This window comes from Gadus macrocephalus, chromosome 12 (genome assembly GCF_031168955.1).
Source record: "Gadus macrocephalus chromosome 12, ASM3116895v1".
NCBI classification, from domain to species: Eukaryota; Metazoa; Chordata; class Actinopteri; order Gadiformes; family Gadidae; genus Gadus; species Gadus macrocephalus.
In genome coordinates this window covers 17,842,673-17,870,043 of record NC_082393.1, presented here as the reverse complement: position 1 = coordinate 17,870,043, position 27,371 = coordinate 17,842,673, and the positions used below count along the sequence as shown (strand labels likewise).

Below are 27,371 nucleotides of genomic sequence, written 5' to 3'. Positions count from 1 at the left end.
TGGTTGGCAAGAGGGTGGGGAACTTTGGCTTGACAAAGCCAGTACCAAAGCGCTGCCCAGGGATGTGCATGGGGAGATCAGCGGGCTTTATGCTCCAAGATCGCTCTGGCAAGTGCACACTTGTCATCATTGGGCACCTTGCTGCTGAAGAGAGCCAGGGGTAGCATCTCAACAGTCAGGTACCAGCGATGCCTCTCCATCGCCTTGATCGCTGATGCTGCAATGCCCTCATCAACAGCCTTGTATGCCTGCAGGTGGTGGTAGAGTGTCAGGTCATTCCAGGCAGCATCTACAACTTTCTCCCAGGTCAACCACCACTTTGCATAGATGTGTCTAATGAAAATGGCAAATGCCCGAATCTTCGGCACCTGCTGCCGCGTGTGGTGATTGTGCCCTGGGGAAGCAACTCGATGTGCTTCTCCATCAAAGCCAGCTTGAGTTTATAGAGCAGCTTGGCCATCCATCGTGCCTTGTGGAGCACTCCCGGTTATTGGAAGGCCCTGCAGTCTGCTCTTCACAATCTGCATCCAGATACACAAGACACAGCTGCACAAACTCATGGTAGTCACCTCGCTTGTGGTCAGTGACTTATTTTGCGCACCTGACAAGTTCAGCACGTAAATTGCCCAGGAGTGGTTGCTCGTGTTGCCGGGAATGTAGGGGGACCATTGGCTGCTGTATTCTTGTGGTAATAGGTTCCATTTCTGTCAGAGACGTGTGAACAAGGTAACCTCTGGTGAGTATGATGTCTCCCCCTTCAGGTCTGTGAAAACCTGGTTCAGGAGGACCTCACCAATGTGGTGCCGGCACCCAGACCAAAGCTGTGGTCGGCCCAGTGAGAGCTGTATGGCAATGCAGGCTGCTGTGAGATGGCCAGTGTTTGATGTAGTGGTGTCAAATGCCATGTTGCCAACCTGGTCAGCGCAGCACCAGTCCTGCATCAACTTGCATGTCAACCGGGCAATGATCAATCCACATGCCTCATTGGTCTAATTCTTATCGCCGGGACACCAAGCAGTTTCAGCCGCTCTGCATCTCCAAACACTGTAAGCTATCCTCCACCTGGCGCACATTGCTGAGCATCGGCGTTAACTTGGTGTCCACTGCTTGTGCTGTTCCTCACTGATTGTCTCCAGCTCTTTGCGTCTTGCTCGGTGAGCTGTTTCGTAAGATGCAGAGAGAGTGTACATTCACCGCCTGACCCTGCAACAAGGCCACGTGTGAATGCAGCCTGTTGCATTGGTGACATCTTCAACCTTGTAGCCAGTGACACGACACTTGGTCGGCTAAGGAAGTCAGGTGGAATTAGGACGTTTGTTCCAGTCTTCTTATGCTTGTTGGATGGTTCGCCCTCAGATGGTGGAAAGACTGTGTCAGTATCCTCCTCCGACTCCTCATCACTCCGACTCCAAGCTTGACATTGCCGTAATCTCCTCCAGCTCCTTTACACAGCGGGCTGCTAGGCTGCTGCGGCAGCTTGACGCTCCTCTCACTGCTTCACCTTGAGCTGCAGCTTTATGTCCAATGCACCAAATGTGGTGCATTGTCAGTCTTCATGCTGGCCAAGAAAGCTAGGTCTTCTGGGTCATCAATCAGGTTTTCGACCTTTGGAGGCCACAACGGAAATGTGACATCAAGTCTGCACTCCATTTTCTCCAATTGTTTCGCTGTAGTCTCACTGGAGCGCTTGGCCAGGGAGATTTTCCGCAGCTTGTTGTTAGCATTGACTAAGTCTACCATCTTGTGGCACACTTGTGTGTGCCAATACCTATTAATACAACTTGAATGACACAACTACAGATATGATAGTAATGTGTAATAATGCATACCCAACACAGAAACATCACCTCAAACAGAAAGATCACCTCCGTTTTCTTGAGCTGTAGTATTGTTTACCTCAGATCTCCATGGCGACCATTGAGCACTGTTAACCACTTTATCCAACAAATACAGATGTGCGGTGGCCACCCTAAATCATCATGTATCATGTAATATTTTGCATGTGTTGTTTCTACATATATTGGAACACTTATAGCACCCAGCCATATCAAAATTCAAGAATTGTGTTTTTTGATTCACCCTAATATATATATATATAATGCGGAATTTAAAACTTGAAGTCAGAGTTCCCCCCGGACCGTTTAGCCCAAGTATACTACTACGACTCCGTAATCCGACTCCGTGACTACAGAGACCCCTAGAGCATTCGCAGTTCTCTGTCGGGATGTCGAATAGGCAATGCAATTCGATCTTAAATGTTGACTACAAATCATGTAAGTAGTGTTCCAAAGCTTTTCAAATCTTATTGGGTGTTTTATTGGTCCTAAATGTGCAAAGTAAACAATGTACAAAGTAAATAAGGGGCAAAGTGATTCCTGAAATGATTTCGGTAGAGGACCAATCACAGCCCTTGCCGTCTCCGTTGTGTTGCGTTAAACAATATTGTAAGCTACGGAGGGGGTCTCCGACAAGCTCTCCGGCTACGTTCTACGTACATGCACACGCATTTGAAAAGGCACCATTCAGGTGTTACTACCAACGTTGCTGTGAAAAAAAAAAACGAGCTGTGCGAACCAAGCTCACGACACTATTTGAACAACCCCAGTCTATTTATTCAGAAATGCAAATGCCATAACCTAGTCTATTGGTGTTTTCATTGCTGCTGATTCTCCGTTGTTGACAAACTAAAAATTTTCCCATTAACTATGAACCGTACCTTCCTGTACCGTACTGTGACTTCAAAACCGAGGTACGTACCGAACCATGACTTTTGTGTTACACCCCACATACAGTATATATATATATATATATATATATATGGGGTGTAACAGTACGTACCTCGGTTGTGTGTGTGTGTGTGTGTGTGTGTGTGTGTGTGTGTGTGTGTGTGTGTGTGCAAACAGCTACATATATATACCAATGCAAACATCTTTTATTGTATTCTTTTATTAAGAATTCGATACCTTAAAATAAGCTCTTTATTTCTAGATAGCGAGTGTGTCTTCTACCTGAAGAGCCAACCATGTTTCTTCAGATGGAAAAAGAACTCTAGATGGGACTTGTTTTTAATTAAGAATCATAATGGCTATCACTATTCTATGAACGATAGTTTTTCAGATTAAATAAAGACAAATTATAAATCTATTCAGGAACCTCATCACTTGAAACATGGTTACTTTATGCTGTCGGTTGGATAATGCCATCATTTTGGAACATCTAGTGGCACATTACAGGCCAGAAAAGGGCATCAAGAGAAATAACAATATATCGCCGTCGGTACTGTAAGGATGTTCATAGAACAAGTGCCAAGCAATTACCAATGCTAGGTTATGATTCTACACAAGGTTAATACTACTTTACCATTGTGTACAAACATACTATAAGAGGGTAAGAGGGGTGATTTTAGGAGAGAAAAGGGAGGAGGAGCTAGATGCCACTTAAGACTTCAAACTGCACATTTACCTCTTCATCACTTGGCCATGATACTAATTGGTTAGCGTGAATAAAGCTTAAAGACAGCATAAGTGGAGGATTTTATTTGTCTGTCATTTTTTTAGGTTGAATACCACCTACTACATTATCAGTTTGTAGCCTTATCGTACTAAAGGGCAAACCTCAAAATATAATCAAATCCAATGCAAAATTATGCATAAATATCTAAACAATATAAACTTGATGAAACACAAACAGGTGGATATCTTGGTAACCCAATTTTGACAATATACCCCTCAATTGAAAGGTCTGGGTCAATTAAATGACCAAGCCAAAAAAAAATCGAGGTAACAAGGAGGAGACACAGGCCGTGTTCCAATACCCGTACTGTCCGTACTGCGCACTCAAAATTTGAGTACGCAGTACGTTCCAATTCAGATCCGGTGAAAAGAAGTATACTTCAAGGACCCGGATGTCGTACTCAAAATGGGCTAATCGTGAAGTGTGGATCGAAGGACACTCTCCGTACTCAACGGCAGCCATCTTAGCTACGTAGCGGAAGAGGCGGAGCCAGGCTGAGCCAAAGTCGGCGCATTTTCCACATAGCCTGCATTAATAGTCATTTTGTAGTTTTTATAGTTTCTATAGCTTTTTATAGCTGCTAGGCGTAAAGAGTTCACCGTTCAAAGCGGGATGTTTATTGCGGGGGAGGAGCCGTGGCGGCAGTCGTGATCGTAATTTCCGGTAAGTGCACCACGGAGTACTCGATTTGGAACAGCACTCACATCTGAAAAATTACCGTACTCAAGTGAGTACGGATAGTGAAGATAGTGTACTTCCTTTAAGTATACTCATGGAAGTACGGGTATTGGAACACGGCAACAGACACAGGTAACGGTTAGCAAAAAGGTTTATTGACGTGCCAAAGAACTAAGAGCCACTTTCCCAAAAGAGGAAAGCACAAACAACATAACTAACTACAAACCAACCAAATACTCCACTATTCAGAACCAATAGCTCACTACCCGATCCACAAGATCACAAGATCACACCAACAACGGCACTCCGTCACTAGCTCCCACAAACAATCGTAGACTGCTTGATGGCACAAAAGGCCCTGTGCTCCTGTCTGCTCCCAGCTTATATAGTCATCAAGTGAGCACAGGTGCACTCAATTTCCTGATTGCTAGGGTTGCAATCAGAAAGGGGGGGAAGGGCATCAATCTGAGGAGAGAACACAGTGAAACACAAACACAACACATACAAAACACACTACGTCCGTATCAGTGAGACAGTCTTTGGTTACTTGAAGAAGTGAAGTTTATTGAAGAAAACATCACAGTGATATGGTTTTGACTATTGGAATAAGTGGAGTCTCAGCTTTCATAATATATTTCATTTGTGTAGATCAAGGATTAGCAACAGTATCATTTGAATGTGCATGTGCACAGCTATGAAATACATAGCTCATGTTGCTGCATGTTTCTTATTTAGTTTAAGGTTGGAATTGTCTGTCGGTAATCTAACTATGGTTATGATGGACTAAAGGTAAGGCCACACTGCACGTGCTTTGGCGTTGAAAATCGGCATTTTTGCATAGGGAACCATTGGTGTAGGCATGTAGACGCGTTACACGCGTTAAAGTGGCGCGTTAGTGGCGTTAGGCGCGGCATACGCACGTAATGACGCACGTAAACGCACCAACGCGCCCAACACACCAACGCGCAAAGTAAAAAAAAAAATGTATCCGTCCTAGGGGTGATAGCCGCGATAGCCAACCAGCGTGGTGCTTGACCCGACGTCACTGGCAGAGAGTAGTGACGCTTGCACAGAAGCATATGGCGCACATCTTTCTTGATTCTGGGTGGAAATAGTAACATAATTACGCCATTAAAAGCGTTTTTGTAAAAAAAAAAGCGAGAAATGTGCCTTTTACTTTCATAATGTTCGCTCTGTGAATGTGAAGGATGTTTGGTTTGATAGTTATAACGAAGAGGGAACGCTCAATTCACTTGCTTTTAACCCGAGTAACGCGTGCAGTGTGGCCTTAGCTTAAAAGTAAAGTATTTAATCTTTAAGTCTTTGATATGGTCTTTTAAAAAATTCTATACATGTCGACGATTGCATTGAACTCATACTGTAATTGTTTATAGTTGGCACAGGCCTACCTTAAAAATGTTAAAATGGTCCAAAGCTACTTTGACCCAATTTCAAGACCATTTATCAAACGTAGCGTACGACAGAAAACGTGCGTAAAATGGACGTACGCTCATTTCAACGTTGAGCTTGGCATTTATCAATTTGAACGTGAGCGCAGGCTGCGATGAAATCTCACGTCAGGTCTGAGCTCGTGTACGCAAGTTTTCAAGAGCGACCAGTGGCGAGTTATGGTACATCCGCAAGACTCTGCCATCTTTTTTTGGAGCAACATACGGGTATTTCACTGATGAATAGTATGGCACAAGTATATGAAGGTATTATTGTAGCAAAAATCTTTAGCACCTGTAACTGCAGAATTTTAATGCGTACACTTAAGTCACAGTAAATTTGAAATCGTATATATTTATGTGTACTCTAAAGTCACAAATGTGTTACAGTACATTTGTAGTCGTGAATATTTTTAACACAAAATAGGGTCTACGAGTACGCAAATCTGTGTTACAGGTGCACAAATCCTTTTGCTACAATTATTGCAGCGCAGTTGGTGCAAAACACATTCGCACACCCGTGTTTCCTAATCTGAGAACATGCCCAAAAGGTGTGCATTCTAAGCCTGTAACGATACGCGTATCGAACCTGTCTGGCGGTGTGAGAAGGCAGCAGCGCGATACGCCTTTTCTAACTCTCCGGTCAAATTGTCTGATTGAAATTTGCTAATAATTTCTCTCAATAATAGTCTGCTGACACCGCCCCCTCTTATCGATGCCGTAAGTATGCGACGAGATGCCCTCTCTGTGATGACAGCTCTCCGTGTCTACGGAGGATTGCATTTCTCCACGGCCGTCGAAGTCCTCATATGGGACAAAATAGTTCCGCCCATAATTTCCTAATCCAATGAAAATCGCCGGCAGGGATGCATTTCTCAAATTACGCTGGGACCCACCGCGTGCCAGCCATGGAGCTATAAAGATTGCAGCATGCTCTTTGCGCAGGATACGTTTCTTTCTTTTCCTACTGAACGGAGGTGGGTATCCTACATTATGTTAAATGAAATAACTTAGTTCAAGTGAATTCCCCCCAAAGTATTGCATTAACATTTCTGAACTTATGTTATGGCGACCATTAAAATACATTGAAGGACATTTGCGGTATGTTAATGAAATATTTTGGGGGGAATTCACTTGATACCCACCTCCGTTCAGTAGGACGCCCTCTTCACTTCTCCAGAAAGAAACGTATCCCGTGCAAAGAGTATGCTGCGATCTTTATAGCTCCATGGCTGGCACGCGGTGGGTCCCAGTGTAATTTGAGAAATGCATCCCTGCCAGCGATTTTCATTGGATTAGGAAATTATGGGCGGAACTATTTTGTCTAATTCTGCAGTTACAGGTGCTAAAGACTTTTGCTACAATAATACCTTCATACAAGTAGCCCATGTTGCAAATCTGTATTAATTACAAAATAAATTTGAATTAGCCCAGATAGCCGTTCAAACAATTACAATCATGTCGGGCCTAATTAAAAACAGAATGTAGAATGTGATAGGTGAGATGTTTATTCAGTTGTCTATGTAAACAGGAGCTTTGCTAAATAGGTGGTTGAGTCTCAGCGGTGGCAGATCTGGCTCTGTTAGAGGACCTTAAAGGCTGTGTTGCAGGGTTCATTTTCCAACAAATTTGTGCAATTGGCTTGTTGGTAATAAAGATTTAAACTGTTATCCATTGTATTTAATGTTGTTAGGTATCACAAAACGGAATGTAATACGAAATTGTAGGTACTATTTTATTGGTTCGCTATTGATTCTCATTTCCCCCAGAATGCATTGCATGACGTCAAAAAGCTGCATTGACCAAAGCCGCATTGAGACCCTTGAGAGTAGGGACTTGTAAGAGAGTGTTCAGCAGATTATACAGATAAATAGATAAATACATAGATATTATATATAGTAAGCAGTGGCGGTGGGTCAATAGAGGGCGCTGCCCCTCCGTGAAATATTCACTCGAATATATCCGCCAACTATGAATCAACTATTATGAATACAAAATAAACTAACAAAAATACATAAAGTTTATCCTTGTTTAATTGTGTGATAGACTGTACTTGCCAATGCCAGCAACCATTTAAATGTGTCTGAACGTCAATGATTTGGGCTAGGCTCGTTATTGGTCATTCGAAATAAAGCCATCATCCAAGTCAGGGGTGCCAGCCACGTTGAAGTCAATGTAAGCTCCCAAACTTTTTGCTGTCTATCAAGCAAAGACAGCTTTTCATTGGCGCAAGAAAATTCGCCCTTGGGTCACACCAGTGTGCGCCCCAGGCCAATGGTATCGCTTACCTTTTTTTTTATCACCACATGATTGGACAATTCAGGGAATCAATCAAATAGGCTACCGTCCTCAGCAGCATTCGCGCAACAAAACTACATGTAGAGAAGAGATGGATCGCTAACTAGCAGAGAGATGTAAACACTTTCCACCCATTCAGTGGATGAATTTCCCTCCCCAAGCAATGTTATACTTAAAAGGAGCAAGTAAGTTACATATTAATTTAGTCTTTCGGCCTGTAGCATATAAACAAAATGAGGCAACTGTCCCATATTTTATTAAAGTTGCCTAGTAACGGGGACGCTGGCCAGTCTAACGCCGCTCTGTCTGACTTGTTTTTTATTCAGTATTTTTAATATTTTTCACGAATGCATTGAACATTTTGTACTTTTTTTTGTATATAGTAGTTTAGCTAAGTTTACTAGTTATACATAGACATATATAGTTTTCTTTATTTGTACGTGTTTTATGCGTGGAGTCGTACAGTTGCTTGACAGTTGGTGGACGCTGATGCATTTTGGCCGCCGCTGCTCACTGGCTGCTGCTTCTCGCTCTGAACATCATTCTGAACATTATTTTTAACATTATTTTTAAGTTCTTTGGTGCTGCTTTCCTATTTTAGTAAGCTTTTTCGACCAGCCGTCTTGGACATTTGGACTTCTGCTACAGAATCCAACGGCGTAACCTGGTCGAAGGTAAACCCGGGCGGGCTTCCACCTCTACAGGTACGGTTGAGTTCACCCTCGCTCTGGCCGGACCGCTGCCTTCCTTTCGAGCCAACCCAGCTCCCATCTGGCGGACGTCTTTCATCGCCGCTCAGTTGAGGCCACCATCCACCTCCAACAGCGTTTGCTTCTTCACAGCCTCGGGCATGGCACTTCGCTACTCAACCATGCAGCTCCGCCAGCTTTTTCCCCAAATGCCTCCTTCCACTGAACTCATTGCCACACTAAAGAATTCTCGACTTCTTCTCCATCCCCGCTACATTCACAGAGGCTCCCGCCGTAAATTTATGTACAGTTCCACTGTCATAAACACTATTCCGCAGTTCACACACCGGCTCCCGCACTTCCTCATCGCGTCATCCAGCGTGAACACATTTAACCTCCACCCAATCCCTACTTCCGCTCAATCAATTTCAAAATAAAAGTACCTAAAACTCGCCCTCTTCAACACAAGATACCTCAACAATAAAAGCCTAATACTCTACGAATTTATCACCGACAAGCAAGTTGACCTCCTCTGTCTAAATGAAACTTGGCAAAAACCCCTGGACTACTTTGAACTCAACCAAACTACTACTGAAAGGGTGGTTGCCGCACAACTACAGTCCCACCTCGACACTAACAATCTCCACGAACCGTTCCAATCTGGCTTCCGTCCAAAACACAGCACTGAAACAGCCCTAGTCAAAATCACCAACGACCTCCTCCTTGCAGCCGACTCTGGATTACTCACCATTCTCATCCTCCTCGATCTCAGCGCAGCATTCGACACGATCTCCCACCCTCTGCTCCTGGACCGCCTGGCTGGCATTGGGATCACTGGTGCTGCACTCTCCTGGTTTACATCCTACCTCACCGGCCGTCAACAATTTGTTCAACTAAGCAACCACAAGTCTGGGTGTTCAGGTGTCTCACTGGGTGTCCCCCAGGGGTCAGTCTTGGGTCCACTCCTGTTCACCACTTACCTCCTCCCGCTGGGCACACTCCTCCGTCACCATGGGGTCCATTTTCACTGCTACGCTGACGACACACAGGTCTACATCTCCACCAAACCCACCGCTGCCATCCCCCCACCTCCCTCATCACGTGCCTGGAAGAGATCCGGAGCTGGTTGAGCAGGAACTTCCTGAAACGCAATGGAAACAAGATCGAGGCCCTGCTCATCGGATCCAAATCCACCCTCACTAAATCACAACACACCCCAGCTCCACTCATAATCATCGATGGATTCCCAGTACCCTTCTCCTCCAAAGTCAAGAGCCTCGGCGTCATCCTGGACAACACCCTCTCATTCGCACCCCATATTCACAACATCACCCGGACTGCATTCTTCCACCTCCGCAACATCGCCAGACTCCGCCCATCACTGACCCAATCCAGCACTGAAATCCTAGTTCACTCATTTGTCACATCACGCATAGACTACTGCAACGCCCTCCTCACCGGACTCCCCACCAAACTCATCAACAGACTGCAGATCATTCAGAACTCAGCCGCCCGGATCATCTGACGCACCAAATCATCTGACCACATCACCCCTGTCCTCATCCAACTTCACTGGCTCCCAGTACACTACCGCATCCAATACAAAACCCTACTCCTCACCTACAAAGCTCTCCACAACCTAGCCCCCAGTTACCTCTGCGACCTCCTCCAAGAATACACTCCCTCCCGCTCCCTCCGCTGGACTACTATGTATCCCCACATCACGACTCACTACAATGGGTGCCCGGTCATTCAGCTGTTCAGCACCCAGGCTCTGGAACTCCCTCCCCCCACACATAAAACAGTCAGACACCATTACAACCTTCAAGTCACAACTCAAAACTCACCTGTTCAAACTCGCACACAACGTCTAACTGATCACTGTTTTGATTGTTTGTTTGTTTTGTTTTATCTTGTTTTTGTTTTATTTATTTCTTATTTATTATGTTTATTTATTTATTTATTTTTTCCACAATGTCTTGTTTTTTTTAAACGATTTATGATGACTATATGCTCTGTAAGGTGACCTTGGGTGTCTTGAAAGGCGCCTCTAAATTAAATGTATTATTATTATTATTACCCCTGTTGGATATTCTTACCTAGACAACCCATTGCTGCTGTATACCATCAAGACCTCCAACCCACCCCACTCTCCATCCTTGCTGCCCCATCATTTGAACACCTGGCCCCAAACCTCTCATCTTTTCAATCATTTACCGCCCCCCCAAACCCAACCCATCATTCCTACCAGATCTCTCTGAATTCATCACTGCACTATCTTCAATCTCGCCATCTGTTTTACTCCTCGGCGATTTCAAACTCCACATTGACTCCCCGGAATGTAAAAACGCTATTGACTTCCTGGTCCTCCACAACCGCTTTAGATTCACCCAAAACATCAACCTTCCCACCCACAACCTTGGGCACATCGTAGACCTGGTTTGCTCCACTGGCTCCACATCCACATTGTCTCCAGCACCGACCTCTCCATCTCTGACCACCTGGCAATCAAACAGGACCACAAAATCACTTTCCGCAATCTTAAATCGCTCGGTCCAGTTTCTCTCTCCACCTGCATATCAAACACTCTCTACGGCCTCACCTTTCCTGTAAATCCAGCCCCCATGGACCTTGTCAACATCTACAACAACACACTGTCTACCTCCCTCAACAAACTGGCCCCCCTGAAAACTAAAACTGTGATGTTCACTCACTCTGCCCCCTGGTTCACCCCGGAATTTCACAAACTCAAAAAACAACTTAGACATCTAGAACGAATACACAAGAAAAACGGTTTCAAAGTACACGCCCTCGCCTACAAAGAGCACATGCACCTCTACAAATCAGCACTCGACAAAGCCCGTTCTGTCTTCTACTCTGGCATCACTCATTCTGGATCCTCCAACCCACGCACACTTTTCCATGATAAATGAACTCCTCAAACCCCAGGATAACATTTCAACCTCATTCACCGCAGAGAAATGCAATAATTTCCTATAATTTTTCCACTCCAAGATAGAAATCCTCCACAACCAGCTTGCCACCTCCTCTGCCACAAGCCTTGACTCAGAACTTCCACTTCCTTCAACCCCTGACGACCGGCTTTCCATCTTCTCACCATAACCATAGGCATTGATTACGCCGGGGACGCGTCCCCACCAGATTTCGTCAAGATTAATTTTGTACCCACCACTTGTAAAATAAATAAAATAAAATCGAGTTGAATTATTATGTATTGGAACACGGGTCTTCTCAATGCCGTGGAACGCTCCGTTCCATTGCATGGGCTCTTCACAACTTCCGGCGGTGAATTATATTAGATAATTATATTAGATAATTCACTGTTGCTAAGTATAATTGACCGCTGACATGGAAAACAAAGGACTTTTTGCCTATAATGACGTCTTTGGTGTCGCTCCTCAAGTAGTCCGGTAACTCTTCAACCCCAGCATCTTCGGTTGCTAAGCGACGTCAACGTCTTTGGCGGACTATTTCTCTGCTGATCAACACTACGAAAGCTGGTAACAAATAAATTGTAAAAAGTATTTTTTTCGTTTTGGCACGTAGCCGTGTAATAAGCGGGATAATGTATAGAACGTCGCCGGTCATTATCGAAATAAAGCCCCTTCAGTGGGAAGCAAGACACCTTTGCTGCGTGTTCGGGGTCCTGTTTGCCCTGTCGGGGCTTATTTTCCCGATAATGACCGGCATTCTATACATTATCCCTTACTTATTACACGGCTCTACTCTATGGTGTAGACTGCTCCATTCACTTGCATGGGCCTTCCTAACGTTCAGCTGTCAATTATTTTGTTTATTACACGGCGCTTCTCAATGCAGTGGAATGCTCACATCCACCATATTGACCGCTGTCAAGGAAAGTGTTTCTTTTTGCCTCTGATTCACGTCATCTGTATCACTCTGCAGTCCGGTAACTTATCAACCCCAGCGTATTCGGTTGCTAAGCGATGTCAACCACTTTGGCGAACTATTTCTCTGCTGATCAACGCTACGAATGATAACAAATACATTGGAAAAAGACACACTTTGGGAAGTTATTTTTTCGATTTGGAAAGTAGCCATTACTAATAATACCAATACTCTTTGGCTGGGATGATTAGGCATCAGACAATCAAGTCATTTTAGCCTGAATACATAGGTAAAAAGCACCAGAGCAGGTTGCTAGTACCATGGACAGTATCAGAACGATAACCTGTTGAATTAAATGGATGTGGTAGGCTACACCACGGGATGCATCTGCAGACCACTGCCACATAAATAAAGGTAAGACGCAATATCTATTGCCTAAGATTTGCTGGTGCTGTGGCGAGGTCTTTTGTGTTTTTTGTATTCAAGTGGTCGGCTGTTTTAACTTGCAATTGATAGTCGGTGGAGTCAGTCTCAGTCTCACAAAGTGACTTTTGGTCATTCTTGCTTTGCTGGAATTCTGGAATAATTGTGGGGAGTGCATGAGTTTTGGTCAGAATGCCTGATGTAGGCTAGTTTTAATGGAATGCGTGTTGTGAATTGAGCTGTGCAACAAATATTTTTTTCTTTTTCAATCTTGACGACTTTTGTAGTGCTGTGTCTAGCCACACGTTTGGCCCTTCTGAACTGAAACACACAGTTAAATTCCTTTCCTAGCTCCTTTTTGTTTATGTTGTTAGCTTAGCCATATCATGTCACGTTGTCAACATTGGATACATGGAGCAGACCATAGTGGGTCATATGTCTGATGCTTTTTGGAAACGTTTTCTTCATAAAACGTGCCAGACAGATTTTGTATACATTTTATTCCTTAGTAATACATGGGTATGCCGGCTATATGGGTATGCCGTCTTTCAGAGCCTTTCATTACCGGCACTAAAAAGAGAAAAAAGTGAGCATCGTCATTGTACCCAGCACAGACCTCTCCAAAATACACTCCCCCCTGGACACCATGCCTTCCGAACTCGTCAAAGCCTGTTTCACCTCTCGCCCCACTCATCACAGGCACAACTCCCTAAACTCTGTTACTGTTCCCCCTCCTTTTAAGCTTGCTGCCGTCACCCCCCTCCTTAAAAAACCTGGCCTTGACTCCGTCGACCCCAACAACTTCGGACCCATCTCCAACCTCAAATTCCTTTCAAAACTACTCGAAAGAGCCGTCGCAACGCAACTCAAGCAATACATCCTCTCCAATAACCTATACGAAACATTCCAATCCGGCTTGCGAACCCACTACAGTACTGAAACAACCCTACTTAAAGTCACCAACGACCTCCTACTCTCCTCTGACTCCGGCTCCCTTACCATTCTCCTCCTCCTCGACCTCAGTGCTGCCTTTGAAACCGTCAATCACTCCATCCTTCTCAGCCGTCTGCAATCCATTGGCATCACTGACTCCTTCCTCTCCTGGTTCACCTCCTACCTGTCTGAAAGATTGCAATACATCTCCATCAACAACCACAAATCCCACACCATCCCTGTCTCACACGGAGTCCCCCAAGCTCAGTGCTTGGCCCCATCCTCTTCATCCTCTACATGCTCCCACTAGGTCACATCATCCGCCGCCATGGTCTTCAATTTCACTGTTACGCCGACGATACCCAACTATGCATCACCACCACAGCCATTACTCCTGCCATCCTAGCCACTCTCACCAACTGTCTCACGGACATCAAAATCTGGATGCACCACAACTTCCTCAAACTCAACGGCAATAAAACTGAAATTATCATCTTCGGCCCAAAAAACATCATCCCTACCTCCCAGAACTTCTCACTTTGCATTGATGGTCACTCTGTCACTCCCTCCCCCCTGGTCAGAAACCTCGGCATCATCATGGACCCCACTCTCTCCTTCAAGTCACACATGAACAGCGTCAGAAAAACATCCTTCTTCCACCTCCGCAACATTGCACGCCTTTGACCCACCCTTTCATCCTCAGCTGCCGAAACACTAATCCACGCCTTCATCACTTGCAGACTCGACTATTGCTATAGCATTCTGTATGGCCTCCCCTCCACTATTCTTCAAAAATTGCAATATGTTCAAGCTGCTGCCCGACTGCTTACCAACTCTCCCTCCAGTGAACACATTACTCCCATCCTCTGTCAACTTCATTGGCTTCCAATAAAACAACGCATCAATTTCAAGATTCTCCTAACCACCTACAAAGCGCTGAACAACCGCCTACGCTCCGCTGATGCCAACCTTCTCACCTTCATCACCAAGACCAAGTATCGCACCCTGGGGGACAGTGCCTTCCCCATCACAGCCCCTACCCTCTGGAACTCCCTCCCTCTGGCCATCCAAAACTCTGATACACTCTGTTCATTCAAAAGTCAACTTAAAACCTATCTCTTCAGGACCACCTACAACATTTGACAAATCATCCTCCGCCATCTTTCACTCTCTCCCGCTCTCTTAATGTGTTGGCTATTGTTGTGGTGTTTATTTCTTTCCCTTTTGTTTGATTGTCTGTACTGTCTGTATGTATTCCTTTCTTATTTGTAAAGCGTCTGAGTACTTAGAAAAGCGCTATAAAAAACTGATTTATTATTATTATATTTCTAACTGCATTTGAAGAAGACATTGAGACTCACAAAAAATGGACGCTATGGGACAATGATCATGATTTTTCTCAATATCAGAATAACAACAATGGGTCAATTAGCAATGGCTGGTGGAATGGCCATAAAGTTGGTCTGTATATTCAGTGTAAGCTTGTCCAGGCTCTGCAAGTCAGGATGTAGGCTATGAATCTGAATGAATAGTAGGTAATGGGTAGTGGCCATCCCCCAAATGCACCAGAATACAGGAAATCAAATCTACCAAATTATTTTTTTTCTGGGGGAGGGACCCCCGGATCCCCGTCTATTACTGCGCACCACCAAAAATGTTGATCACCAGCGGCCGCTTATAGTTAGTATATGCTACACGTGAACCTCCTAAGATGGCGTAATTTGATTGGCTCCCTATCTAGGGAAATTGGGCAATATCCCATGATTGACATCTCAAACTCGATATTGTGTTCATCGCGAAATGTCCTCTGATAAAAACAAATACACTGCTAATAAAAAACAAATAAATCCTGGCAAAAAGGGTTAGCTTGTTTATTTATTGCGTTCACGTGTAGTATATACTAAAACATTTAATTAACAATTATTCACCTGAGGCTCCGTGAATAGTGGGGAATAACCCCCTTGACCTTCGGTCTCGGGGCCTATTCCCCACTATTCAGTTCGCCTTCGCAAATTCGTCCATCCCGGCGGATGGTGACAGACAGCCCACAACACGCCAAAAATCACCACGGCGGGTGTGCTCTCTCTCTCACTCTCGCACGCCCGTACACAAATCACTCCAACTCCAAGGCTAGGCTTGGAGTTGGAGTGATTAGCCATGTTAGCCATGTGCACCTAACAGAAGAAAGATGTAATGTTGAGAAGTCATACTAAAAACGGATAGCAAACGAAAGCTAAACAAGACTGTATCAATCACACTTTGGGTCCATTCTAACTTATGGTAAGAGGCTATTGTTTAAATCTTTGCAGTGACTGAATGTTGATGATAAAACTTTTTTTTTTGCATATGAGTGTGCGACTGTGCGTGTTTCCTTTCCGGCTTCGGCATACTGCATGGTTATGAAGGCCTTTTGGTTAGTTGTGGTGAGGCAGCCTAGCCTTGGAGTTGGAGTGATTTGTGTACGGGCGTGCGAGAGTGAGAGAGAGAGTACACGCCGTGGTGATTTTTGGCGTGTTGTGGGCTGTCTGTCACCCTCCGCCGGGATGGACGAATGTGCTTTGTGTATGTGTTCAACGTGAATCTGTCTGATCGTATTTGCGCTTGCGCTATTATAGCCCGACTACTAGTACACATGGAACAATGTGATTTTACTCCATAGATTTTGAGTAAATGTCCTTTGAAAAACTCACATATGCATATTTTGGCCTTTGCAAATTGCATTATGATAGCACTTTGAAGAGAGGTATAGACAAAATTATACATACGTTTCGGCACTGACTGACATAACCATATTAGCCATTGTCCTGACTACTAGTACACACGGAACAATTTGATAGAACTGTAGGGATTTTGAGACAATGTCCTTTGAAATACTCACATATGCATATTTTGGCCTTTGCAAATTGCATTATTAGCACTTTGAAGTATATTTTCTGCGACATGCACGAGATTGAAGCGTAGACAGGCATGAATAAAATATAAATACAATTTAAGATCTCCCCCCACCCCCTCATCTTGTTATTAAATGTGCTTAATGAATACATTTGATTTGATTGGATTAGCATTGTAGGGGCCAAAATGCATATTTGGTCTGTTTGTTTATTGTTTATTTTGAAAGGTTACTCACTGTTTTGGTTCATGTCACTTCCGTTTGATTGACACATGGGTGTCATTTAATCTATATACCGGGGCACTCAGACCCACCGGTAGGGGGAGATCTTATGTTTTATTTATGTTCTTGTTATAATGCCCACCGTGCATGTTGCAGAAAATGTGAAACACTGCCCTCTTGGGTCACTCTTTTCAGTGTAACACCCCTGGCACTGACTGATATGACCATATTAACCGTTGTATTGACACAAGGAACCATGTGATTTTAATGTATAGTTTCGAAGAAAATGTCCATTGAAAACCTCACGTGCATACTTGGTCCTTTGAACACCCTTGTTTGTTTTGGACGTTTTCACGCCGGTCTGGTAGCGATCGCAGCGATCCACACAAACGTAGGTGTTATTTTGAAAAGTTTGCGAGATACCACACAAAGGCTGTTTAGAGTAGGGGCGCACGAAGATTTGTGTGACAGCTGGCTTGACCGCGGATGAACGAATGACGGCTGACTTGACCGCAGTTATACCCGCCATTTATTCAGTTGATTGCTCTTCTAAGTGTGCCAGATTGGTGCCAATTATTGTTGTGTTTGCATTGTAATGCAAAACTTTCCCTCTCCTTTTTATAAATCAACGTGCATCCAAACATCTTCAGCCAATGCAGCCTCCTATGTCAGTGTTGCTTTAAAATATATAGGCCTAGCATATCGGATTATCAAAAATTGTTAAGTGTGTGCGTGTTGTCATGTAAGCTAAAAACTGATTGTCTTGGCTTGCATTCATGAAATATTGTAGTGTTATAGGCCTACTGTGAATCTGTATATCGGTATTGCGCCACAATAGGGAGATGGGGACCCCCGAATATTGATGGGTATTTCGCACGCTGGGTAAAATAAAGCTTAGAAATAAACACTAGGCAAAGATGTTGTTACTGGAGCTAGTAGGCTACCATCAAAACGTGGGTTAACTAATCGGAAATCTGTCTACGTCGGGGGTAAGATTTAATTAGATATTATCTGGGGGGGATTTCACAGGTGGGACTGGCAATTTAGCCCATAGCATTATGCCTTCTATTTCTAGATCTTCTGACTAAGTTTACCTGTAGGCCTACTTATCTGAACGACATAATCGCGGTCACTAGAAGAAAACGTTGACTTTCACTCTGTGCTATTCACTGACAGTAAAAATAAATAAAAGTGTTGTTATTGTAATCACTGCTGTTTATTGACTTGCTCCAGTGCTCCAGTGCAACTCTCCACTCATTCTCCTCTGACTATGCATTTAATTGGCCTTGACTGCCATCAGTTCTCGGCAATTCCTCAATCGCCCTCTCACATCTGAGAGGTTCGAATTTATACGGTTGTAGGCCATCATACATGTTAGGTTCTTGCCACCTCTCAGTCACCATAAACGCCCAAAACTGGACTTTAGCACTATTTTGCTGACATGTTATAAATGCTTTATGTAGCCATTAATCAAAACTTCCCGTTAACCTGCAACTAGGCCCTTAACGCACATTTTCATGGAGAGTGATGGCTCTTGAGTCGTTTTCGTCTCCCGAGGCTCCTGATGGAGCTATGCAATGCTTTGGTGCCACAGTTATGGCGAGAAACTCAATACCTTTTGCCAGTGCAGGTGTGCTCCACCTTAGGGTTTTTGGCCACTGGGACCTATCAGCGGGAGATCGGGGACAGGTCTGGTATTTCCCAGCCAAGTATTAGCCGAACCATGCCAGCAGTTTTGGCAGCTATAATGCCCCACTCCGAATGCTATATTCAATTCCCATATCATAACCATTGGCAGACTGGAATCAAACGGTAATTTTATGCTATTGCTAGTGATTGGTGCAGTTGATTGTACCCATGTGTGTATGAAGCCACCATCTATTAATGATTACACGTACATCAACCGTAAAAGCTATTCAATTAATGACCCGATTATTTGCGATGCCAGAAAAATCTATCCTCAACATGGTAGCCTGATGGCCTGGGGGCCCGCACGATTATTTTATTTTCCAAGGTAGCAACGTTGGGCATCGTTTTCCTTGGGGCGCACTACATGGTCGGCGTCATCTCCTCGATGAGTTAGGCACAGTCACACTTTTTTTTCTCCTGAAAAACGTTTAAGACATCGCACTAAAAGTTTGATGTGATTCATCTAGATGACGAAGGCTATCCCCTGTCCAATTCTCTTTTAACTCCCCTGACTCATCCAAACACGGATCAGGAGCGCAATTTCAACAGCGCTCACACGCGCACAAGGGCAACAGTGGAGCGATGTATAGGCCTACTCAAGGGCAGGTGGATGACCATCGGGTCAGAATGTTGCTTTACAGCCCAGAAAAGACCTGTAATATTATTTTAGCATGTGGGGTTTGCCGTCCTGCAACCAGATGACCCGAAGCCCAGAGATCCCTGGCCACAGGAGCCACATGTTGGAGCTCTAAGAAGAAGGGAGGATTTAATTTGGCGCTTCTAATATTTAAAGGGTAAGCAATATGTTTATTTTTTGGTTAAAAGCAAGACAGAGGTCAAAGTACAGCAAACCAATTTATTTATGTGTTGCATTCTTTATTTGTTTCAATGTTTCGTTAATGGCTAACAGAGTTATTTATTTCCACCATTGACCTGCACATCTCGATTTGTTTGTCCAGGACCTCTGCAGTCAAGACAGATGCGTGCAGACCAGCACTTCGGGCAGACAATCGTTCCGGCACTGTTGGCGGCGGCCCTTCTTTTTCTTTATCCGTATTTGTTTGAATGCAACTGGGCTTGGCTCGGTTCCCATTTTGGATGAACCTGCTTGCATTTCATCTTTAAAAATCAAAATAAATCATGAGATTATTCTTGCCATTACTTTGTAACAAGGAAGCTGTATATATATATATATATTTTAAATAATTACTAAGGCGTTTTTACCACTTCCATGACTGGTCTGGCGTGCATCTGTGCCTCCTCCGCCACCACCTATGCCCGAAATGGAGGGAGACCCGATCGCTCCTCAAATTTCGTCAGTTCAAGGCTAGGGTCCACCCGGCCTCCTCCAGTTTCTATTATGGACCGCTTCACAGCCCCAACATATTTATTTTGGTTCTGACCATTTTTACTTCACCTTATTCAGAATAAAATTACTTTTAACGCAATGCAAACGATAGCCTACAGGTCAAATGTGACATTTTTAAGCAGGATCAATTGAACATCAATTTTACATTTGATTAATTATTCAAACCTCTTCCGTAGCCCAATGAACAGTTGACACACTATTGACTGCAACAGTGATTTGCTTCCATATACCGTTTTTTGGCTTGCCTTTAATGCCAGCTTTTTGGCTACCAAACAAAATCAGACAGTTCGCATCAGCTAGTGACACGAGTGTCTCAACTTCGGTCTCCGAAGAATTCCTTATTTTTTTTCATTGGACGTTTGTCCTTGTCATAAAGGTTAGGGGCGAGACTAATAGGCTGTCTAATTCAGGGCTTTATCAGGCACAGATATCAATATGAGGGCTATTGCTTGCTGGTGAATTGCAATATTAATTTGTTATCCTACTTTTTGATTTTCAGGAGTGACATGTCAACTGCTGCATGAGAGAGGAACCACTTATCTTGATGTAAATAAGAACCAATTTTTACCTGGAGAAAACGTTTCGGTGAAATGCGCCCAAGGCCACTGGTTTTCCTTTAATGATCAGCAAACCCAGAAAACAATTACTTGTACAGAGAATGGGACATGGATTTCAGCTGGGGTCATTTTGATGGGGCCATGCCAAGGTAGGCAACATTATTTTCATGCATCAATTAGTTGTAGATCTATAAATATTCTTAGGATTGTTGTCCTCATATGTGAACCAACCAGGTCGCCCCGATCCTTCAGCTTTGATTGGATTGCTGTGATTTTTAAACAATTGTTATCAAATTAAAGTAAACCAAATAAGTTCACGTAAGTGCCCAGAAATCTATATTGAGAACTATGTAGATGTCACAGAGTATGCTTTGGGAAAACAATCATGAACTACTATAAATTCCCACTGAGACACAATTGTGCTTCTTTATTCAGTGATCAGATGTCAGGATCCAAATGACCCTAATTTGAAAGAACGGCTTCAAAGTACACAATATGGTGGATATGCATACTACCGGTGCAAACAAGGCTTCAGGCCAACTGATTATACTAGAGCTAAATGCACGGAAAACGGATGGACACCAAACCCACTCTGTGAAGGTATTTTTTCATTTTTATTGATATGTGGTTTCTTGCATTTTCTAAATTGTTGTTCAGGTCTGTCAACGTTCTTCAAAACATTGACCTCTATCATCGACCCTTCTACACAGGGCCAGACATATTGTAGAGAGACAGCGCCTCCTATTGAACGTAATGTGACAGGAAAACGACGGAAGTGCCATGCGTTAGCACCGGGTAAAGAGTGACTATATAGTCCAGAATAGGGATGTAACGGTTACCGGTGTAATTGTAAGCCCCCATAAAACAGTCAATCACAATTAACGTTTTCATTTCAAATAAAATTATTATCTCGGGGGATAACAGTGCCCGCGGGGTGGAAACCTTGTTCTTAAATCCTTCCTAGCGCTTCATCCGAGTCTTCTGAAGTTGCCGCGCAGGCGCACTCTGTAGCCTACAACATAATGTTTTTAAGTTTCTTGAAGTTGGATTCATGGCGGAAGTAGGAGACGACAGTGCTCAAGACATCCACCAGCCTTCTAATAGGGATGTGCATTTTTGGCAAAAATACTATTCAATATTCGTTGAAAAGTATTCAAATAATATTTGAAAATCTGTCAAATATTATTTGCACCTCGGATACACGCGCACACAATGGAGAGGCTTTTATGATTTGTATGAAATCAATCTGTTTATTTCTCCCACTGCGCCATCAACATTCAACATCAAAATTATTTCAACGTGGGCTTAGGCAGATGGCTATTTATTTATTTTACTGAACACAGCCTGCATGACGGTGAACTAGACACGTCAAAAAACGTGTCTATTTACAATTTATTTAGCATTCGTAGTGTTGATCAGCAGAGAAATAGTCCGCCAAAGACGTTGACGTCGCTTAGCAACCGAGGACACTGGGGTTGATAAGTTACCGGACTACTTGGGGATTGATACGATATAAAAAAAATAATAACTTTACTTGACAGCGGTCATTATATGCTTAGCAACGGTGAATTATCAAAAAATTGTTCACCACCGGGAGTTGTGGAGGCCCATGCAAGTGAAAGGAGCGTTCAACAGCATTGAGAAGAGCCGTGTAATAAATAACAATAGTCACATTAATTTTTCAATAATCGACGTGACTCCGACTATTCGACGATCGTTGCCCATCCCTACCTTCTAATGCCGCTTTTCCACCGCACATGTAGCTCGACTCGACACGACACGACTCGACACGACTCGACACGGTAGCAGCGCGGGTCCTTTTCCACCGCAAATAGTACCTCCGGGACGTGGGCGGGGTCGGCTGCGCGAAAGGGCCGTGACGTATTTTTGTACGCGACGCAAACAACACCTACGTAACCCACACATGGACAGAACCCACATAACAACAATGGAGGACATCGATGCGATGGTATTCGTGTTCGTATTATTAGCTGGCATGTTGAAGAAGTGGAATATGTTGGCTGCGGCGCTGCTATGGCTGTTACCAGCAAAAAATGGTAACAGCCGGTAAAAAATGGAAAAGCGGCATAATGCCGCTTTTCCACCGCATGGTACCAGCTCGACACGACTCGACTCAGCTCGCATTTTTTGCGTTTCCACCGCGAAAACATGGTATCTGGTACCTGAAGTGGCTGCTTTTTCTAGTACCGCCTCGCTCTAGGTTCCAAGCGAGCTGAGCCGATGCTAAAAGGTGACGTCGGCAGACGTCCGGCCACTGATTGGTCAGAGAGTGTGACGAAGTCACGAGAGCGACATGGCAACCATGCTGGTAACAGCCATAGCAGCGCCGCAGCCAACATATTCCACTTCTTCAATATGCCAGCTAATAATACGAACACGAATACCATCGCATCGATGTCCTCCATTGTTGTTATGTGGGTTCTGTCCATGTGCGGGTTACGTAGGTGTTGTTTGCGTCGCGTACAAAAATACGTCACGGCCCTTTCGCGCAGCCGACCCCGCCCACGTCCCGGAGGTACTATTTGCGGTGGAAAAGGACCCGCGCTGCTACCGTGTCGAGTCGTGTCGCGTCGAGTCGAGCTACATGTGCGGTGGAAAAGCGGCATAAGATGACTAATGCATTTGGATGGTACGTTGGTACGTGCAAGTCGTAAGTTGCAAATCTCCCAGCTTTCTTGCAGAATTTGCGGAGGCACGTCCCCTTTTGGTCGTAGTAAATATCCCGTTTCTCATATAGTCATTGCTAATGTTAGCTACATTAGCCTCTTTAGCAAACGAGCTCGAAAACAAACAAAACAACTTTACATTGTATTGCATGCACAGCAAGACCGTGCAATGCCTAAATTGGTGACCGGCGTAAAGTAGTAATGTAAGTGTGTAAAAGCATTTAAAATCTAAATTAAAATGACCAATGTGATACAAATGCAAAGAAAATAAATCTCTTTATGGCCGCTGCCATTTTTGTTGACGAGTAGTACGTTCGGCCTCATTGAACTCGCTCTACTTTCAAAGCGACGAGATACTAACTTAACATGAACATAGAGTTTATAGAATTCTAAAGATACTATGTTACACAGGCCCTGTATTCTGCAGACCACTCTAGAACTTGTTTGTCGTTTTTGTGTCAGGCTGTGAGTGTGCGTGCATGCTTAGGCTGAATCGCAATCACGTCAAGACAAATCAGATTGTACACATTGAAGATAAATTAAATATTTTTTAAATTATCCCTCTCTTCATCCCATGCCCCAAACATGACGTATAAAATGTTGTGGAACAGAAACTACAACCAGAGACCCCTATTTCCCGCGCAACTGGGTTGCTTCATAAATAGGCGTCAGTTAACGCCTATTCAGCAGGCAAATATTACGTGTGTGAGTGTCTGTACTGTGGTTAATTGTTGGTTAAAGCACCCTCACCTGGCCCAAGTCACACAGATTAGACTCTGGGGCAGGTTGAGTTTTCAACCCTGTTGTGCATTGAGAAATCATGCACTAAAAAAATTAGATTTCTTTTAATCCAAAGTGACAATTAAGGCTCAGTACAACCAAAGCAATCCCAATTAGATGACGCAATTGCCAAGAGGGCAGAGTTTATGGAGTTTATTAGTTTAATCGCAATCTATTAAAGCCATTCAGCATAGTTCAGCCCAGTGCAAAACCATCAGCCATTAACAAGAGTAGCCCAGGCAACATTATTTTTCAACTTGTTTGTATGTTTTTCAGTTTGTTTCATCATCAATAGATGTGGAAATGGTGCCATGCCGTAATTCCGACGTCTCAATGTTCCGAAATATTTCCCATTAGATCGACATGCCACTATTCCGACGGTTCAATGTTCCGAAAACGAAACCCATTGGTCCGAAGGTCCGTTAGTCCGACTTTTCGAAAAGGAGGCGCATTAGGCCGACGGTTCAATATGCCGAATAGGAAAAATAGTTTTATACCTCGCTCGCTCCCCCTCTCTCTCACTCTCACTCTCTCTCTGTCTCCAAAATACAACCTAGGCCTACATATCACGTTCACGATGAATTTTGGAGGGCAAAAAGACAACGCTTCACTTCATTTCGACATGGTGTTGCAGCACCATGGACAGAGAGCGGAGGTCTAATAATTCTCAACACAGGCACGAAAACACACACACACACACACACACACACACACACACACACACACACACACACACACACACACACACACACACAGTGAGAGTGAGAGTGAGAGAGAGAGGGAGCGAGCGAGGTATAAAACTATTTTTCCTATTCGGCATATTGAACCGTCGGCCTAATGCGCCTCCTTTTTGAAAAGTCGGACTAACGGACCTTCGGACCAATGGGTTTCGTTTTCGGAACATTGAACCGTCGTAATAATGGCATGTAGATCTAATGGGAAATATTTCGGAACATTGAGACGTCGGAACAATGAGGCGTCGGAATTACGGGCAGGCCCCGTGGAAATTAATGTTTGGTTTTGGGTTAACATTGTGTGTGCGCTTTTTTCTTTTTCAGCGACCTCCCCATGCAATTTACCAAAAAGAGTAGAGAATGCAGTTATTACTGACAAGAAACGGGTGGTCTACAGGGATGGTGCCAGAGTAACCTACAAATGCCGTACCAATTACAGAATGGAAGGAGAGAGTATAATTAGATGCCAACGTGGTCAATGGGCTCAAGGAACTCCTACTTGCATCCGTAAGTTGTTTTTTTCTAATGGCATCGCACACAAATCTAGGATTTCTTGCATTGCGACAACTAAGGTCGTAACCAGGGGCGGAGTGGGGCACTAATAGCCACCGGGAGAATCCTCCCCGGTCCGGCCCCACCCCCCTGCAACACCGTTTATTTATATATTTTTTCAGTAATAAAAAGAAAAATTGTAAAAATTAATGATATAATTATAATTAAGAAATTAAAAATGGGTAAAATAGGTCACAGTTCTGCTCTGTGCGGAAGAGAATTGGCGCTCCGAGAATTGGCGCACTTCCTTACAAGACCAGTAACCATAGCAACGCCGGTAAACGAAAGCACTCCGGATGGCCGTAGTGCTCCCCGCACTACAGCCATCCGGAGGCGCAGAGCTTTTGGCCGTGATATTATCTATAAAATTATATTATACTATTATATAATATAGAACGTTATAAGACGCTGTCACCTAGTGTGAGAGGAGAGTTGACGGAGTGACCTAGTTTAAAAGTTTATACCATTTATGCTCGGTAATACCGGTGTAACGTGTTGACACGACTCGACGACTACTACTACATGTTCCAAATCTGTTAACGTATTCTCCATCCATTAAAAGAGAAAGATCAGTTAAGTCATTAATTCGTCTGAAATATACCAGCCAGCACATACACATTTGACTAGCAGCTTGTGCTAGCTCCCGCCTAGCAATAACGTCAATGGTGGAGCTCTGGCTAATTCACCTGCACAACTCTTTAATGCCTGATTTCAGCACTTAAGATGCATCCCTCTCCAGCATCCGCTTCTTCTTTATTCTGGCCTTTTCAGCCCCTCCTTTCTCTTTTCTCTTCTTGCCTTCCATGAGTGCCATAACAAGCAAAAGCAAGCAACCACGAACTTGCTCGCCTTCTCTGTCTGACGCGTCTTTAGGGCTATCCCCCTACATTTCCAAAAATGGACTTGACCTGCAAGCTGTTTATTGGATAAACGCATTTCCCAATCCCAGGAGTCTTTGCTCCATTACGTCAATTCAAGAACAAACATATTAAAGTAAACTGTAGTTCGTATTATTTATTCATGGCCATGAAAGTTCTGTAACGCCTGAATAATGAAGAATTAAATGAAGTAATATAAAAAAACAAACATGAATGAGACATAGAGAGTAAGCAAGTGGTATAAATATTGGTTGGATGTTCTTGAGACATATATTGTTTATTTCGGGGATTTTCACGGCGTCTTGGCGGGGAATAAATTATGCTCAGGGCGGGCTTGCAGACGCCTCGCGGCCGCTCCCAACTGTGGGCCGGTCCAACTGACTTCGCAGGCCGCTACACAATTGTGGGCCGGTCCACCTGAACTCGCTGGCCGGCCGGCCGACCGGGAAATCTCCCGATCGTCCCGACGGCCACTCCGCCTCTGGTTGTAACGGTGACCCGGGACCGTTTCTTTGATTCGGGTTATCTGGTTATCATTTATGCCTACGTTGTTATTATGCTCTTAAAATACAACAATCATCCAAGTGATCTTTAAGTGATTAGAGGAAGACTCATGCTTACTAACAATGCTTTTAATGATCACTTATTATGATATTGTATTTATTTTAATGTACCGGGCTAGGGATGGGCGATATGGCCTAAAATCCATATTGCGATATACATGCAACCTATTGCGATAACGATATATATCACGATATATAAATCATAATAGAACCATTTCAGAACAGGTTACATAGACTCTAAGGAAAGCTAAACTGCTAAATGTATGTCGTTTTGAGAACATTTATTGTGCAAAACTAATCATGCAACATAATGTTGTAGCTGCAGAGACTTTAAAAAAGAAAAAAATCTTCTGTGTAATGACGTATACTTCTCTTAATGAAATAAAAATTGGTGGTGTCTTGTTAATAAAGAAACGGATACTGTGAATTAGGGAAATACGTCCAGTATTAGGCATGGCTATTTTAAATAAAGAAAAATCTTCCAAGTGTGTGCACAGATACTTGGCATAAGACGACTAATGCATTTGGATGGTACGTTGGTACGTGCAAGTCGTAAGTTGCAAATCTCCCAGCTTTCTTGCAGAATTTGCGGAGGCAC

General features: G+C 43.8%; 1 protein-coding gene across 1 annotated transcript in view; it reads left to right on the top strand.

The window, feature by feature from the left end:
- Positions 1–27,371, top strand: part of LOC132469982 (complement factor H-like) — a 117,360-nt gene that overhangs the window by 5,968 nt on the left and 84,021 nt on the right. Inside the window, exons 7-9 of the mRNA XM_060068130.1 lie at positions 20,522–20,728; positions 21,015–21,179; positions 25,105–25,287. Of these exons, the coding sequence (XP_059924113.1) occupies positions 20,522–20,728; positions 21,015–21,179; positions 25,105–25,287 (555 nt within the window). The remainder of the gene's footprint in view (positions 1–20,521; positions 20,729–21,014; positions 21,180–25,104; positions 25,288–27,371) is intronic.